Source organism: Carassius carassius, chromosome 50 (assembly GCF_963082965.1).
Source record: "Carassius carassius chromosome 50, fCarCar2.1, whole genome shotgun sequence".
Classification (NCBI taxonomy): domain Eukaryota; kingdom Metazoa; phylum Chordata; class Actinopteri; order Cypriniformes; family Cyprinidae; genus Carassius; species Carassius carassius.
In genome coordinates this window covers 6,928,819-6,943,681 of record NC_081804.1, presented here as the reverse complement: position 1 = coordinate 6,943,681, position 14,863 = coordinate 6,928,819, and the positions used below count along the sequence as shown (strand labels likewise).

At 36.1% G+C, this 14,863-nt stretch overlaps 2 protein-coding genes across 4 annotated transcripts; one reads left to right on the top strand and one right to left on the bottom strand.

Annotated features, from left to right (window-relative positions):
* The first annotated feature begins 3,510 nt into the window (after nt 1-3,510).
* Nucleotides 3,511-10,067, top strand: LOC132133214 (phospholipase A2 group XV-like). 2 transcript variants are annotated; one of them, XM_059545991.1, is made up of 6 exons: nt 3,511-3,825; nt 7,128-7,284; nt 7,864-7,982; nt 8,087-8,164; nt 8,259-8,483; nt 9,440-10,067. In XM_059545991.1, exons 1-6 carry the CDS (start codon nt 3,693-3,695, stop codon nt 9,949-9,951), a joined length of 1,224 nt encoding a protein of 407 aa, XP_059401974.1. In that variant the 5' UTR covers nt 3,511-3,692; the 3' UTR covers nt 9,952-10,067. The 2 variants fall into 2 exon arrangements, with proteins under 2 accessions (XP_059401974.1, XP_059401973.1); XM_059545990.1 differs by having other exon boundaries at nt 3,512-3,825; nt 8,066-8,164.
* Nucleotides 10,068-12,436: 2,369 nt separating this feature from the next.
* usb1 (U6 snRNA biogenesis 1) lies at nt 12,437-14,463 on the bottom strand. 2 transcript variants are annotated; one of them, XM_059546593.1, is made up of 7 exons: nt 14,028-14,463; nt 13,739-13,947; nt 13,485-13,668; nt 13,161-13,214; nt 12,948-13,053; nt 12,779-12,862; nt 12,437-12,648 (listed from the first exon to the last, which is right to left on the bottom strand). In XM_059546593.1, the coding sequence occupies exons 2-7, from the start codon at nt 13,848-13,850 to the stop codon at nt 12,544-12,546; spliced, it is 645 nt and encodes a 214-aa protein (XP_059402576.1). In that variant the 5' UTR covers nt 13,851-13,947; nt 14,028-14,463; the 3' UTR covers nt 12,437-12,543. The 2 variants fall into 2 exon arrangements, with proteins under 2 accessions (XP_059402576.1, XP_059402575.1); XM_059546592.1 differs by having other exon boundaries at nt 14,033-14,463.
* Between the last annotated feature and the right edge of the window lie 400 nt (nt 14,464-14,863).

Sequence of the window (14,863 nt, the reverse complement as noted above, 5' to 3'; positions counted from 1 at the left end):
AAGAAATGCAGTGGACTGGGGCAAAGTCATATTCTCCGATGAAGCCCCTTTCCGATTGTTTGGGGCATCTGGAAAAAGGCTTGTCCGGAAGAGAAAAGGTGAGCGCTACCATCAGTCCCGTGTCATGCCAACAGTAAAGCATCCTGACACCATTCATGTGTGGGGTTGCTTCTCATGGACAAACAAAAACCCACTAATTCTGACAAACTCCAAGAAGTGATTATGAAAGAATGGGTTGCTATCAGTCAGGATTTGGCCCAGAAGTTGATTGAGAGCATGCCCAGTCGAATTGCAGAGGTCCTGAAAAAGAAGGGCCAACACTGCAAATACTGACTCTTTGCATAAATGTAATGTAATTGTCGATAAAAGCCTTTGAAACGTATGAAGTGCTTGTAATTATATTTCAGTACATCTCGGTGTTCATCTTCAGTTCTCTCTTCACAGCAGTTCAGTCAGTGTACTGTTTGAGTACATGAATTACTCCGGGATATTGGTTTGTTTTAACTCTGAGGGAGTGTCAGCCACATTAAAAAAGTTAACAACTTAAGTCGCACGTCCTGTTTTTTGGCACGTTTTACTCCAAAAATGTATTCTTGACCATATCCCTACACCTAAACCTAACCTTAACCATGAGTAATCCCTAAAATCAGAGGAATTGATAGATGAATGACACTGATGTACAAGCACCAAACAGTGATTTTAAGCGTAAACTTCACAAAATCTATAAACGGGTTCTTCAAATCTGATTGGTTAATCACAATGTTGTTCCAGGGACATGTCTCACTTGGTAAAATCAGGTTCTGCGCTTAAGTCATTTGTGGATTAATGCGTATTGGAGATGAAGATATCAGCAAGAAATCAGCACATTAGAATGATTTCTGAATGATCATGTGACACTAAAGACTGGAATAATGACTACTCAAAATTCACAGGAATCATTTACATTAAAATATATTAACATTTTAAATTAAATATATTCCACAATATTACTCTTTTTACTGTATTTCTGATCAAATACTGCCTTGGTCTCTTAAGAGACTTCTTTCAAAAAACATTAAAAAAAAATCTTAACAGAGCCCAAACATTACAACAGTTGTGTTTTCTTGTGGCATAATGTGGTATAATTTTCCAAATAGTGTATCAGATATTGTATCCGTTTCTTGACATTAATCAGATCAAAATCACCCATGCCTACATAGAACATTCTAACTCGCCCCCACGTCTACGTCATGATGTGGGAAGATTTTCATAATGCTGCTCAAATGTTTACGCAAAGAAAGCATGACATTTATTCTTTCTGTAATATTGTTGCCACCCCATATATATATATATATATATATATATATATATATATATATGGATGGGGAAACAGGAACAAGCTGTGCATGTGACAGTTCAGGGGAATGACTCATTTGGTCATGGTCTTAAATCAAAAGATTCTCACAGCAATCCAGAGAAATTTTGGTGGGAAAGTACCAAGAGAAAACAAACAACAGCTCTGAAGATCTCTTAGCTCTTTTTTTGTATTACATTTTCCCAGCTACATTATATCTTGATATCATGTACAAAAGTATGTCTTGCATGTCCCTTTTTATTGGTTTATATTAATAGGCATGATATAGTTGTTTTTCGCTTTGTTACAGTTTATTATACAGAATTTATCAAATATATTTAATCTGTACATTAAAGATTATAGCCACCTCTTAAAGTGTGTTTAATGTACAAGATGTTTCATTTTTTTGTATTACATAGCATAACTTAAACTGTCTTTAGTACCATAATGTTAATTACATACATACATATAAATATATATATGCAGGTGCATCTCAATAAATTAGAATGTTGTGTAAAAGTTAATTTCAGTAATTCAACTCAAATTGTGAAACTTGTCTATTAAATAAATTCAGTGCACACAGACTGAAGTAGTTTAAGTCTTTGGTACTTTTGTTTCATTAATTTAACTTTTAATTTTGATTTTGTCTCACATTTAACAAAAAAATTAAGCTATTCTCAATAAATTAGAATACTTCATAAGACCATTAAAGAATAAAAATAAAATAAAAAAATTTTTAGTGAATTGTTGGCCTTCTGGAAAGTATGGTCATTTACCGTACATGTACTCAATACTTGGAAGGGGCTACTTTTGCTTTAATTACCGCTTCAATTCAGCGTGGCATGGAGGTGATCAGTTCGTGGCACTGCTGAGGTGGTATGGAAGCCCAGGTTTCTTTGACAGTGGCCTTCAGCTCATCTGCATTTTTTGGTCTCTTGTTTCTCATCTTCCTCTTGATAACTCCCCATATATTCTCTGTGGGGTTCAGGTCTGGTGAGTTCTCTGGCCAGTCAAGCACACCAACACCGTGGTCATTAACCAATTTTTGGTTCTTTTGGCAGTGTGGACAGGTGCCAAATCCTGCTGGAAAATGAAATCAGCATCTTAAAAAAGCTTGTCAGCAGAAGGAAGCATGAAGTGCTCCAAAATTCCTTGGTAAACGGGTGCAGTGACTTTGGTTTTCAAAAAACACAATGGACCAACACTAGCAGATGACATTGCACCCCAAATCATCATAGACTGTGGAAACTTAACACTGGACTTCAAGCAACTTGGGCTTTGAGCTTCTCCACCCTTCCTCCAGATTCTAGGACCTTGGTTTCCAAATGAAATACAAAACTTGCTCTCATCTGAAAAGAGGACTTTGGACCACTGATCAACAGTCCAGTTCTTCTTCTCCTTAGCCCAGGTAAGACGCCTCTGATGTTGTCTGTGGTTCAGCAAATTCCTTGACACGTCTGTGTGTGGTGGCTCTTAATGCCTTGACCCCAGCCTCTGTCCATTCCTTGTGAAGTTCATTACGCAGTTGCTGCAGATTATTGGGCTGCACATCCATGATGCAAATCTCCCGTTCCACCACATACCAAAGCTACTCTATTGGATTGAGATCTGCTGACTGTGGAGGCCATTTGAGTAAAGTGAACTCATGCATGTTCCCGAAACCATTCTGAGATGATCTGAGCTTTGTGGCATGGTGCATTATCCTGCTATAAGTAGCCATCAGAAGATGTGTATAGCGACTGTAGTCATAAAGGGATGGACATGGTCAGCAACAATACTCAGGTGGGCTGTGGCGTTTAAATGATGCTCATTTGGTACTAAAGGGCCCAAAGTGTTCCAAGAAAATATCCCCCACACCATTACATTACACCACCAACGCCGCTCACTGGATATTTTCGAATCATTCTCTGTAAACCCTAGAGATTGTGCATAAGAAAAATCCCAGTAGCTAGATCTGCATGCGTCGTCTTTTTTCTTTTTTTTTTTTTTTCTTTTTTGTGGATTAAGTCATTATCACGAGAAAGTTTCTCATTATAACGAGAGGTTAAGACATTATTATGATAAAGTTTCTCATTCTCATTATATTGATCAACTTTCTCGTACGTGATAAAGTAAGTCAATATTAGGAGAAAGTTTCTCATTATTATGAGCAATTAAGTCATCATTATATGAAACTACGTCGTTATCACGAGAAACTGAGTTTTACGAGACTTTCATAATGAGAAAGTTTCAGAGTCTCCGCTGAGGCGGAAACGGGCTTTATAGTTCAGATCATACCCATAATTCACGACAGACAGATGAACACAAGTGCACCCTGAATCCTGTGAGCCAGCAGAGGTGTAAGATATTGAAAAAAGAGATGGATTCCTGCCATCGGTTGATCCTCGCGTCGCTCCAGCTTTGTTTGTTGTTGTTGGTGTCATTTACCGACAGCAGAAGTCTGAAATGCTCACCGGGGAAAGTGTGCCCAGATCGACCGCCTGTGGTTCTCAGTAAGTTCGTGTATTTGCACATCCTCTTGTGTTGAAATGTCCTGTTGCTTTTCTGTACGTTTCTGTCTCATACTGGCTTTAGTGAGCTACCTACCTAGACAACATTTTTGCTGTTCAGGTAGGCAGCTAACTAGTTCAGATGCTCAAAAATTGTGATGGCCAAAATGTTGAATAGATGCGTTTGTATGAACATTGGGCATTGACATGATGTAGGAGTCCGCTTTAATCTCATATTCATGCAATTTATAGTATTATATGGGGTGTTTAATAGCTGAATGCGTTTATAACCTGATCTCATCTCAAGTGGCTTAACACGTCTGTGTTACGACATGTGTCGATATGGCAGTTTAATTAACGAGCGATTAAATTATTTAAGCCTGTTAATTGTCGATGAAACCTAAATCCTGTCAAACAGTATAAATGATCCATCGTATAGGAGGCTCTTGGTGTGTTTTCTGGCATTTTCTTTTTCTTCTTTTTTTTATCTGTTTATTTTCGCATTTTCTCGTATGACACTGTCATATGATCTGAGGGGAAAAAAAATGTTTTTGCAACTCTTGTTGTGTAAGATTCGATTCCTGTAAGAGACAGACTGGGAGGAAAAAAACACCCCTGTATTTTCTCCCAAATAGGCTACTATCTCTCAATATAACATGACAAAACCCATGGTTACCATGCTGAGAAAAAAAAGATTGTGTAAGCCTGGGGAAGGCTTGGGGCAAAAATTCAATTTAATTGGAAAAAAATGCGCCTGCTCAAACAAATATAATCTATTACGTCTGTTGCTAACAAAGTAAGTATTATGGCGTTATTTTACAAACAAATGTCGAGAGCGCATTATTGTAGCGCGAAATACAATGCGCGAGAGCGAAACTCTCCCCTCACGCGCGGATTTCCTTTGCTAGTACAAAACCGGTCGCGCGATCTCGCTCAAACTGTTCCTGTGCACGCTCAAATCTCTCTGGGAACATGCGCTATAGATAATTATTTTTGCACCCGAGTTAAACGTTGTCAGAGGTTATCATTTTTAAAAAGTAGTCTCAAAACAGAGTTGTGCAGGGCCTTTCCTTGACTTTTTTATTGTTGTATTTTTTGTTTTAACGGTTAATGTAGCTCCTTTGTTTTACTATAGGCCTATCTCTTGTATTTTGATATTTTCTTTGCACATATGCATCTGTAAAATATGCTACTTTGTTAACACTGTTTTAAAAGGTACTATAAATAAAGCTTTAACCAATCAACCTTAAAATCATAGCAACAATTTTCAGTTAGTATGATGGCAAAGTAACTCCTAAATCAACAACAAATGTAAACATAGATTTAAATGATGCAAGATATAACAATAAATGCTCTAATAGCATCGCTGTTTAATTTCTATTGTTATTTTTTAATCTAGTTGTTTGTTTTCAGTTCTGATTTTCTTTTTTCATGAAAATCCACTTAATATTAGCTATACATTCAAAGGCACTTCAATGGCTAGTGATATAGATATATGTAATTAAGTTATGTTATGGCAAATATGAAAAATTCATTATATTGTTATATTTGGTTTCCTAATCTTAAGTATAGGTTTATGGAATAGTGCAACTGGCCCATCTAAATAGTTCTGTCTTAAATCAGAATATATATATATATATATATCTATATCAATCCAAGTACACAATATATATAGGCATATGACACAGGGCCGGTGTCAAGAGGTTGTTGTGCCCCGTAAACAGTTTTTAATTAAATATATATCAAGAATAATTAAAATAAGTGAAACATTGAATGTTCCATGATTTGAATGTATTAAAAATGAGAAAATATAGTTGATATAGGTTTATTTATTTATTTTTATTAAAATAAACCCGTTTGCATTGTGGCCTCTGATGAGTCATTACGTCTTTAGCATATTGATGTGACTTAATGCTAGCATTGAGGTTTTTTTTACTGCATTTTATTGATTGTGTTTTCTATTTGAATATATTTTAAAATGTTAATTATTGCTGTGATCAAAGCTAAATTTTCTGCGTCATTACTCCAGTCTTCAGAGTCACATCCTTCAAAAATCATTCTAAAATGCTTATCAATATTTAAAACAGATGAGTACTTTTTTTTCAGTATTCTATGATGAATAGAAAGATCCAAAGATCAGCATTTATGTGAAATAAAAAGCTTTTGCAACATTGTACACTGTATCATTCAAAAGCTAGAGTCAGTATAATTTTTACTTTTTGGAAAATAAATGATAGAAATGAATACTTTTATTTAGCAAGGATTCTTTAAATTGATCACAAGTGATGATAAAGACACAATTTTACAAAATAATTATATTTCAGATAAATGCTGTTCTTCTGAACTTTATATTCATCAAAGAAACCTGAAAAAATTCTACTCAGCTGGTTTCAACATTATCATAATAATTGTTTTTTTTAACAGCAAATCAGAATAGTAATGATGCTAAAAATTCAGCTTTGAAATCTCAAATAACATTTTGAAATATATTCAAATAGAACACAGTTATTTTGAATAGGCTAGTAAAAATATTTCACAATTTTACTATTTTGCTGCACCTTATGTTCAAATAAATGCAGGCTTGGTGAACAGAAGAGACTTCTTTAAAAAACATTAACAAGCTTACTGTTCAAAAACCTTTGACTGGTACTGGATACTATAGGCAACTAACATTTTTCTCTAATTTCTAGCTTTTAATTCGATTAGAAATCTATAACTGCTGGACAATAACAAATAATAATGATTTGTTTATATACTACAAACATTTTTTATCTCATGAGGCAGAATAGTTTCTATACTGTAATAAATGCTATGTCAATTAGCACTGCATTGTTCATATACTTTATTTATTACCTGCTTTAGATGACTTAAGAAACATACATTGTTGCAATTATATGTTCAGTGTCCTCTTGTTTCCAAAAGTTTCTGTTTTTCTGTGAAAACAACTGTGAAAATTAATTCTGGATGTGGTGACTGATGATAAAGACATGCAAACATTGCAGAAAATTATACTTAGAAGTGTAGTAGGGAGTTAAAATGAAAACCAGAACAAACCAGCTGAGATTAGTGATTATAAATGTTTAAACAGTATAGGTGAGAAGTATTCAATCTCTTTTGAAACGTGATTATTTTCAAGTGTTTTTATCAGTGATTCTTTTATCATATATATCATTTTAGCAGTTTGTGAAGTGCTTCTCATTTATCTTTCTGTGAAAACTCATTAATATTTGATTAATCTCTCTTGTATTTTAATTCATTGTGGTTAGCTCTGATTGGTTAGCTGGCCTAATTACTCTTCTCCATAGTTCCAGGAGATCTTGGGAATCAGCTTGAAGTGAAACTTGACAAACCTAGTGTAGTGCACTTCTTCTGCTGCAAGAAGACCAAGGACTACGTCCCAGTATGGCTGAACCTGGAGTCGCTGTTGCCAGGGTTCATTGACTGCTGGATTGATAACATGAGGTAAGTTGTTGATGTGGCAATTTAAACCAATACCATTTTCTGAAACAAGCATACATTGTACAAGCATTCTTCTGCAACAACCTTAACATTCAGGTTCCGGAAGTGTAAATGCTGTTCATTTTTCCATAAGAATATTGTAATTATAATTTATAAACCTTTAAGGACAGACCTACTGTGAGTTCCGAGGTGTTAATCAGTGGTATATACTTTTATTGAAGCCATCTGTTAAAAGAATTTGTTTAACAGCCGAATTTGTAGTAAAAACTACATTACCCATGATGATAAACAAAAAATTCAATCAGAGTTGGAGTCAACAAAACTTGCCAAAAAAAACATGCAGTAACTTTAAATATATTGTTTTCAAAGATATAATTTACCACTTTAAATGATAAATACAATACAATAAATACAAATATAATTTAATTTGCAATGCTTCATGGGATTGTAGTTTTTCTCTCACTAAGGCCATTAAGTACACACTTTTGTACCTTTTCTCTATTTGTTCAAGTTTAAATTTGGAAGCTGATTTTTTCTGTTTTGAATATGCAAATACATAATCAGCATATTATTTGTTTGCAGGCTACTGTACAATCGTACAAGCCACTTCACTGAAGCTCCTCCGGGAGTGGATGTCAGAGTGCCTGGGTTTGGACAGACCTATAGTTTGGAACATCTGGATACTTCTATACGTCCTATGAGTGAGTGCAACCTGGGTGTTTATCTCATTATGTCGATGGGTTGATTGGTAAAAGTTGTTTGACAAAAGCTTTGTCTGTTTCAGTAAAATACTTCTTCACTATAGTACAAGCATTGGTTGAAATTGGTTATACCAGAAATGATGATGTTCGAGGTGCCCCCTATGACTGGCGTAAAGCCCCAAGTAAGTATCTTCATGATCTCTTTGTGCACACAAATGTGGACTTTTTTCTTGATGTGTAACTTCTTACGTTTTTCTCCTGATCTGTTATTTGCAGATGAGAATAAGGAGTACTTCTTGCGTCTGAAGCAGATGATTGAGGAGATGGCTAATAAAGCTGGAGGTCCTGTAGTTCTCATCGCACACAGTATGGGGAACATGTACACACTCTACTTCCTTCAAAAGCAGACACAGGCTTGGAAGGACCTGTACATCAAGGCATTTGTGTCTCTAGGGTCCCCATGGGCTGGAGTGGCCAAAACTCTGAAAGCTATGGCAACAGGTATGGGCCAAATTTGTTGTGGAAAGGAGATTTTGTGGCAATGGATTTGTAGGTAAATGATGTAGCTCTCATTTTTGTTCTATTCATTTATACAAAATTAATTAAAAATGCATTCACATATACACCTTTATTTTCTGAATCATAATTCAATTAATTTCACTAATATTTTTGAGGGCAAAAAGTCAAAACTGTCATAGTGATACAACTGTCCTTATTTTATAATGAAGAAAAAAAAGATTTTTTTTTTTTTAAAGAAAACTTCCAAGTATTATGTCATAGTCTTGTATTATTATTTCTGAGGAAATAGTATTTAATAAATATGCAATTAAAAATTATTTTATCAGTAATGTTATTTAATAATTATTTCTTTAACAAAACTCATTATAATATTTATATTAATATTTTTAAAAGCTTTTTGTCATGGTTTGCCAACTCAAAAATGTAATAACTTAATCAAGTCATTTATTTTTATAGCGCAGATAAAAATTAAAGATATTTTTAAAAACGTATTTATTTTATTTTTTTAAATGTATACACGTTCCAAAAATACTGGTCACAATTACAAAGAAACTTGTTAAATTCAACTTGAAATTTTGAAGTAAAAAATCTGAAATTGTATTTTCTTGTAAAACAAACTTCAGTAATCTGTTTTACTTAAAACTTAAAAAAAAACATTTTATAAAGTGTATATTAAACATTATTATGTTTATTTTATTTTTAGAATATAAAAAAACAACAACTTGAAAATGGTATAAAAGGTTTTCAAAACCAGATGCAATACAATACAATGCAATACAAATAGATACGTTTCCAAAAACAGACGAGTGTAACAGTCAAACATGTCTGTCTAGCATATATTTACATGGAAAAACAATCCCTAAAAACATGGCACTAGTGTTTTAAAACCCATTTACGATCACTGGTTTGACCATTTCATGGTTTCGGTTCCATCACAGGCGAAAACGACCACATTCCTTTCATCAAACCACTAAAAATCCGCACCCTGCAGCGTACGGCCGTCTCCACCGCCTGGCTCTTACCCTTTGCATACACCTGGCCCAAAGACATGGTCCTGGTTTCGACCTCCAACACCAGCTACACTGTCCAAGACTATAAGCGCTTCTTCAAAGATATCGACTATGAGGACGGCTGGGCCATGAGGCAGGACACAGAACCACTGGTCAATGCACTTAATCCTCCGGGTGTTACTGTCCACTGCCTTTATGGCAGCGGTATCCCCACACCTCAGGGCTATAATTACACAAACTTCTCAGACACAAATCCCACTGTCATCAACGGGGATGGAGATGGAACAGTCAACCTGTTGAGCGCGACACTGTGTAAACACTGGGAGAACAATCAGAAGCAGCCTGTCTACACATTCGAGCTGCTGCGAATTCACCATATCGCTATTCTGTCTAACGAAAAAACAGTTAATTACATCAAAAATGTGCTGCTTCCACCGTGATGGCATCACACTTCCCCTGTTTAACTTTGAACTGAAGATTCAGGTTTGCCAAAGGGGCAGGACTCTGTCCTGTTTTTTGGGCAGGGTGGGTCATGAAATAGTCAGCTTTTGTTGGGCACAATCAGCATTTATAGGAACTGTTGTATTTTTTATTTACTCCTCATTTCAAATCTAACATTTTCATATTATATAGATTTTAATGCACAAATTACAGTTGTTTAATCTGAAATACCAATTGCCTGCCCTTAATCTGTCAATCACATTTTTAACCCTTTAACCAATTTTATCTATTGCTTTTTAATGCAAATTATTCATGCATTGCAGTATTTTTGTTGATCCTGTCAAACAAGCAAGTGGCTTTTTATCAGGCTGTCCATGACCAGTATTGATTTATGTATAAATTGTCTCAAATGTATAATATGAGACGTGACTGCTGGATATCTTATTATTGCTCAATTTATGTCGTCTTAACCTGTGTGACCGCAATTGTGCCAGGACCCAGGATTGGTTAACTAATGTTACTCTTATACAAACTCTGCTCAGATTTTGGAGCTTTTGTTTTTTACATGTACTGACCTTTTGAATACAACCCGAATTCCGGAAAAGTTGGGACGTTTTTTAAATTTTAATAAAATGAAAACTAAAAGACTTTCAAATCACATGAGCATATATTTTATTCACAATAGAACATAGATAACATAGCAAATGTTTAAACTGAGAAAGTTTACAATTTTATGCACAAAATGAGCTCATTTCAATTTTGATTTCTGCTACAGGTCTCAAAATAGTTGGGACGTGGCATGTTTACCATGGTGTAGCATCTCCTTTTCTTTACAAAACAGTTTGAAGACGTCTGGGCATTGAGGCTATGAGTTGCTGGAGTTTTGCTGTTGGAATTTGGTCCCATTCTTGCCTTAAATAGATTTCCAGCTGCTGAAGAGTTCGTGGTCGTCTTTGACGTATTTTTCGTTTAATGATGCGCCAAATGTTCTCTATAGGTGAAAGATCTGGACTGCAGGCAGGCCAGGTTAGCACCCGGACTCTTCTACGACGAAGCCATGCTGTTGTTATAGCTGCAGTATTTGGTTTTGCATTGTCCTGCTGAAATAAACAAGGCCTTCCCTGATATAGACGTTGTTTGGAGGGAAGCATATGTTGCTCTAAAACCTTTATATACCTTTCAGCATTCACAGAGCATTCCAAAACATGCAAGCTGCCCATACCGTATGCACTTATGCACCCCCATACCATCAGAGATGCTGGCTTTTGAACTGAACGCTGATAACATGCTGGAAGGTCTCCATCCTCTTTAGCCCGGAGGACACGGCGTCCGTGATTTCCAACAAGAATGTCAAATTTGGACTCGTCTGACCATAAAACACTATTCCACTTTGAAATAGTCCATTTTAAATGAGCCTTGGCCCACAGGACACGACGGCGCTTCTGGACCATGTTCACATATGGCTTCCTTTTTGCATGATAGAGCTTTAGTTGGCATCTACTGATGGCACGGCGGATTGTGTTTACCGACAGTGGTTTCTGAAAGTATTCCTGGGCCCATTTAGTAATGTCATTGACACAATAATGCCGATGAGTGATGCAGTGTCGTCTGAGAGCCCGAAGACCACGGGCATCCAATAAAGGTCTCCGGCCTTGTCCCTTACGCACAGAGATTTCTCCAGTTTCTCTGAATCTTTTGATGATGTTATGCACTGTAGATGATGAGATTTGACGTTGAGGAACATTGTTTTTAAAGTTTTCCACAATTTTTTTACGCAGTCTTTCACAGATTGGAGAGCCTCTGCCCATCTTTACTTCTGAGAGCAATGCTTCTCTAAGACAAAGCTTTTATAGCTTATCATGTTACAGACCTGATATCAATTAACTTAATTAATCACTAGATGTTCTCCCAGCTGAATCTTTTCAAAACTGCTTGCTTTTTTAGCCATTTGTTGCCCCCCGTGCCAACTTTTTTGAGACCTGTAGCAGGCATTACATTTTAAATGAGCTAATTAAGTGGATAAAAGTGTAAAATTTCTCAGTTTAAACATTTGCTACGTTATCTATGTTCTATTGTGAATAAAATATTGGCTCATGTGATTTGAAATTCCTTTAGTTTTCATTTTATTAAAATTTAAAAAACGTCCCAACTTTTCCGGAATTCGGGTTGTATAATAAACAATGGTTTGTGAGGCAAGTTATTTGTTGCCTTTAAAACTGGGGTTGTATTATTATGTTCGGTCATTAAAACAAAGGCTGTATTTAAGGTAAAACTGTGGAAAGTGAAACTTAGGATGTGGTGTGTTGCTTGTAAACAGGGTTGATAGTTAAAATGCATTTTTCAGTGGAGTTCAAACCCAGGGCCTGGGTGAGTGTTGCTAACCAACAGATGCCCTGTTGCTAATTGCCATGTTGCAATTATGTACAATAAAATGCTCTTTACCAAAACTTACGTAACAAAACAAAGAGATTCTTCATGCATCAGTTAGTATTTAGTACAAATCTTTATTATATTATATTAAAACACAAAAGTTGACAGGAATACAAGTTAGCAAACCTGAAAACTCAGATTTTATAAACAGAGTTTCAAGATCACTGGAGGGGGAAAAGAAAGACTTTATTTCCTGATTTGCAGCGAAGCTCCGTGCAGTTGAGCTTTATGTAAAATGGCCCATCTTCATGAGCGTCAACGAGACTCTGTGTAAAACAAACGCAGGTTATTAGTTCAGATGTCAACAAAAAAAACAGCCCAACTCCACAACCTCTGCCTTTAATCAGACCTCATCCTTGTTTAGTTTGTGGTGCAGATCTGTGTTTGGGTTCCTACCTGCAATTCTGATAAACATGTATTTTTCAGTGTTTCCACATGATCACCCACACACCAAGCAAGGCTTATGTGGAAAGAAGGATCCTATAATAGACAAGGAAGAGTGTTAGATGATATCTCAATTTGATTGTATTTGAGTCACAAGTATGAAATGAATGCCAGCTTTTACCTTATAAAAGGTGCTAAGGTTAAATTCTGTCATGGTTTCATCCACTATTTTGATGAGCTCAAGCAACGGAGTTTTTCCAGTGGAGATTTCCATACCAAGGAAGGTCCTGCATTAACAACTTGATGCCATTAAATCACTGCATGTCCATTGTTTGAAAGGAAGAAATAAATACACATCCTAGTTGGGTCAAAAAGATTTAGAGTAATGACATACCTAGTCTTTTCAGCATTAGAATAAACCTTCAGTTTATCCGCCAAGCAGAAAAACCTGAGAAAACAATCGGACTTAGATACCCAGCAACTGACATACAGCATAATGAAACAGTAGGGCTTTTCACACTTAAATTAGTTAACCCTGGGTCATTCTAAACCTTGCTTCAGTTTTCAGATAGCTGCAGGTAAAAAAAACAATGCTTCTAATTTACTAGTGTGAAACGCTCCTCTTCCTGGGGTTGTAAGCGGTGGTCAAAATGACGATAACCTGGGGTTAATCACAGTGTGAAAAACCCAAATGAAGTTTTGATTAGATAGTACTGACTTCTTGAACTGTGTCAGTCCAGTCCGAATGGACTGAATAAATGGTTGGATCCAGTGATGGCGCAGAACCACTGTCTTTGAGAGACTGAGGTGAAATTCTTCAGAAAGGGTCAGGGGGATGCCGTGAGAGGCCGCAAGCACCATCATTTCATTGAGTAGCTCCAAAAAGGCCTCCTCTGGGTTATCTAAAAAAGGGTTAAAGGTCATTATGACAAAAAAATTACAGTATCTAAATACCCTGAGGAAAATGCATACAAGGACAGAACACGCATGTAGCCCAGTTGCCCCGCTCATGCTGGAAGGACCGCAGTCGCCCTCCATGCACTTCACTTTTATCAGTCCACTGTTCTTCTGATTCTCTGAACATCTCCTTCACGCTGTCAGGAAGAGGCAGTCGAGGTGCCGAGTGGGCTGATTTGACTGCTTTCCTTTTAACAGATCCATGGTCCAAAGGTTCACTGATGCTATTGAGGTAAAAAGAGGAACTTAGACCCTTGGAAAAGCAAATCAAACTAAAACTAAATCAAGAAACGATCAAACGCACCAAACCTGTTTTCAGTGTCAAGTTTTCCTCTTTTCCTTAAAGGTGAGGAATCATCTTTTGAAGTGTTTTCAGTTTCATCTTCAGAACTGCTACTACTGTAATTGACAATCATCCTTACAAAAAAAACTTTTAAAAAACTGCAACAGAGAATTAAAAAACTTTTCTTGAAAAGCACCAACTCAGTTATGACACTCGTTATTACTGTCTCGTGCAAAGTTGCACGATTTTGGCGCCCCGCTAAAAACAAACCAGAGGATTCATTAATGAATCATTCTTATGAGTCGGATCTTTTACAGTGATTCAGTTGATTCGGTTCACATCTCCCGTCAGAATGATTCATTCACAAATCTAAAGCGGTCCGAGCAGTTTTGAGTGACTTGGTAGTTTTATATCATAATCTATGACACAAACGAAATAGTGAAATATATTTTTATTATAATTATTTCATTTTAGCGGAGACATCCATTTTATTCCTAATCATGGGTTTATTCAAACCAAGGATATTGGATGGGTGCGTAGGTACGTTTTGAATTGGTTCTTTGAAACTAACCATTCGAAAGAACCGATTCAGGAAATGATTCGGACCTCCTTCCACCAGAAAACAAACGGTGCTTCATCACAGCGTCCCACTACAACAAAGATCAACTCAAATTGTTCCGGTTCTTTTCCATTCTGCCCTTATAAAACATTACAGTAGGTCAACATGACATGAAGCCCATATACTCAAACTTAATCTGGCATCCTAGCATAAACACTAACATATAATGTTCTCACGAACAAAATATTGACGTTGATTTTCTTTTGAAGCTTCATATGAACAATTATCCTGACGTTTG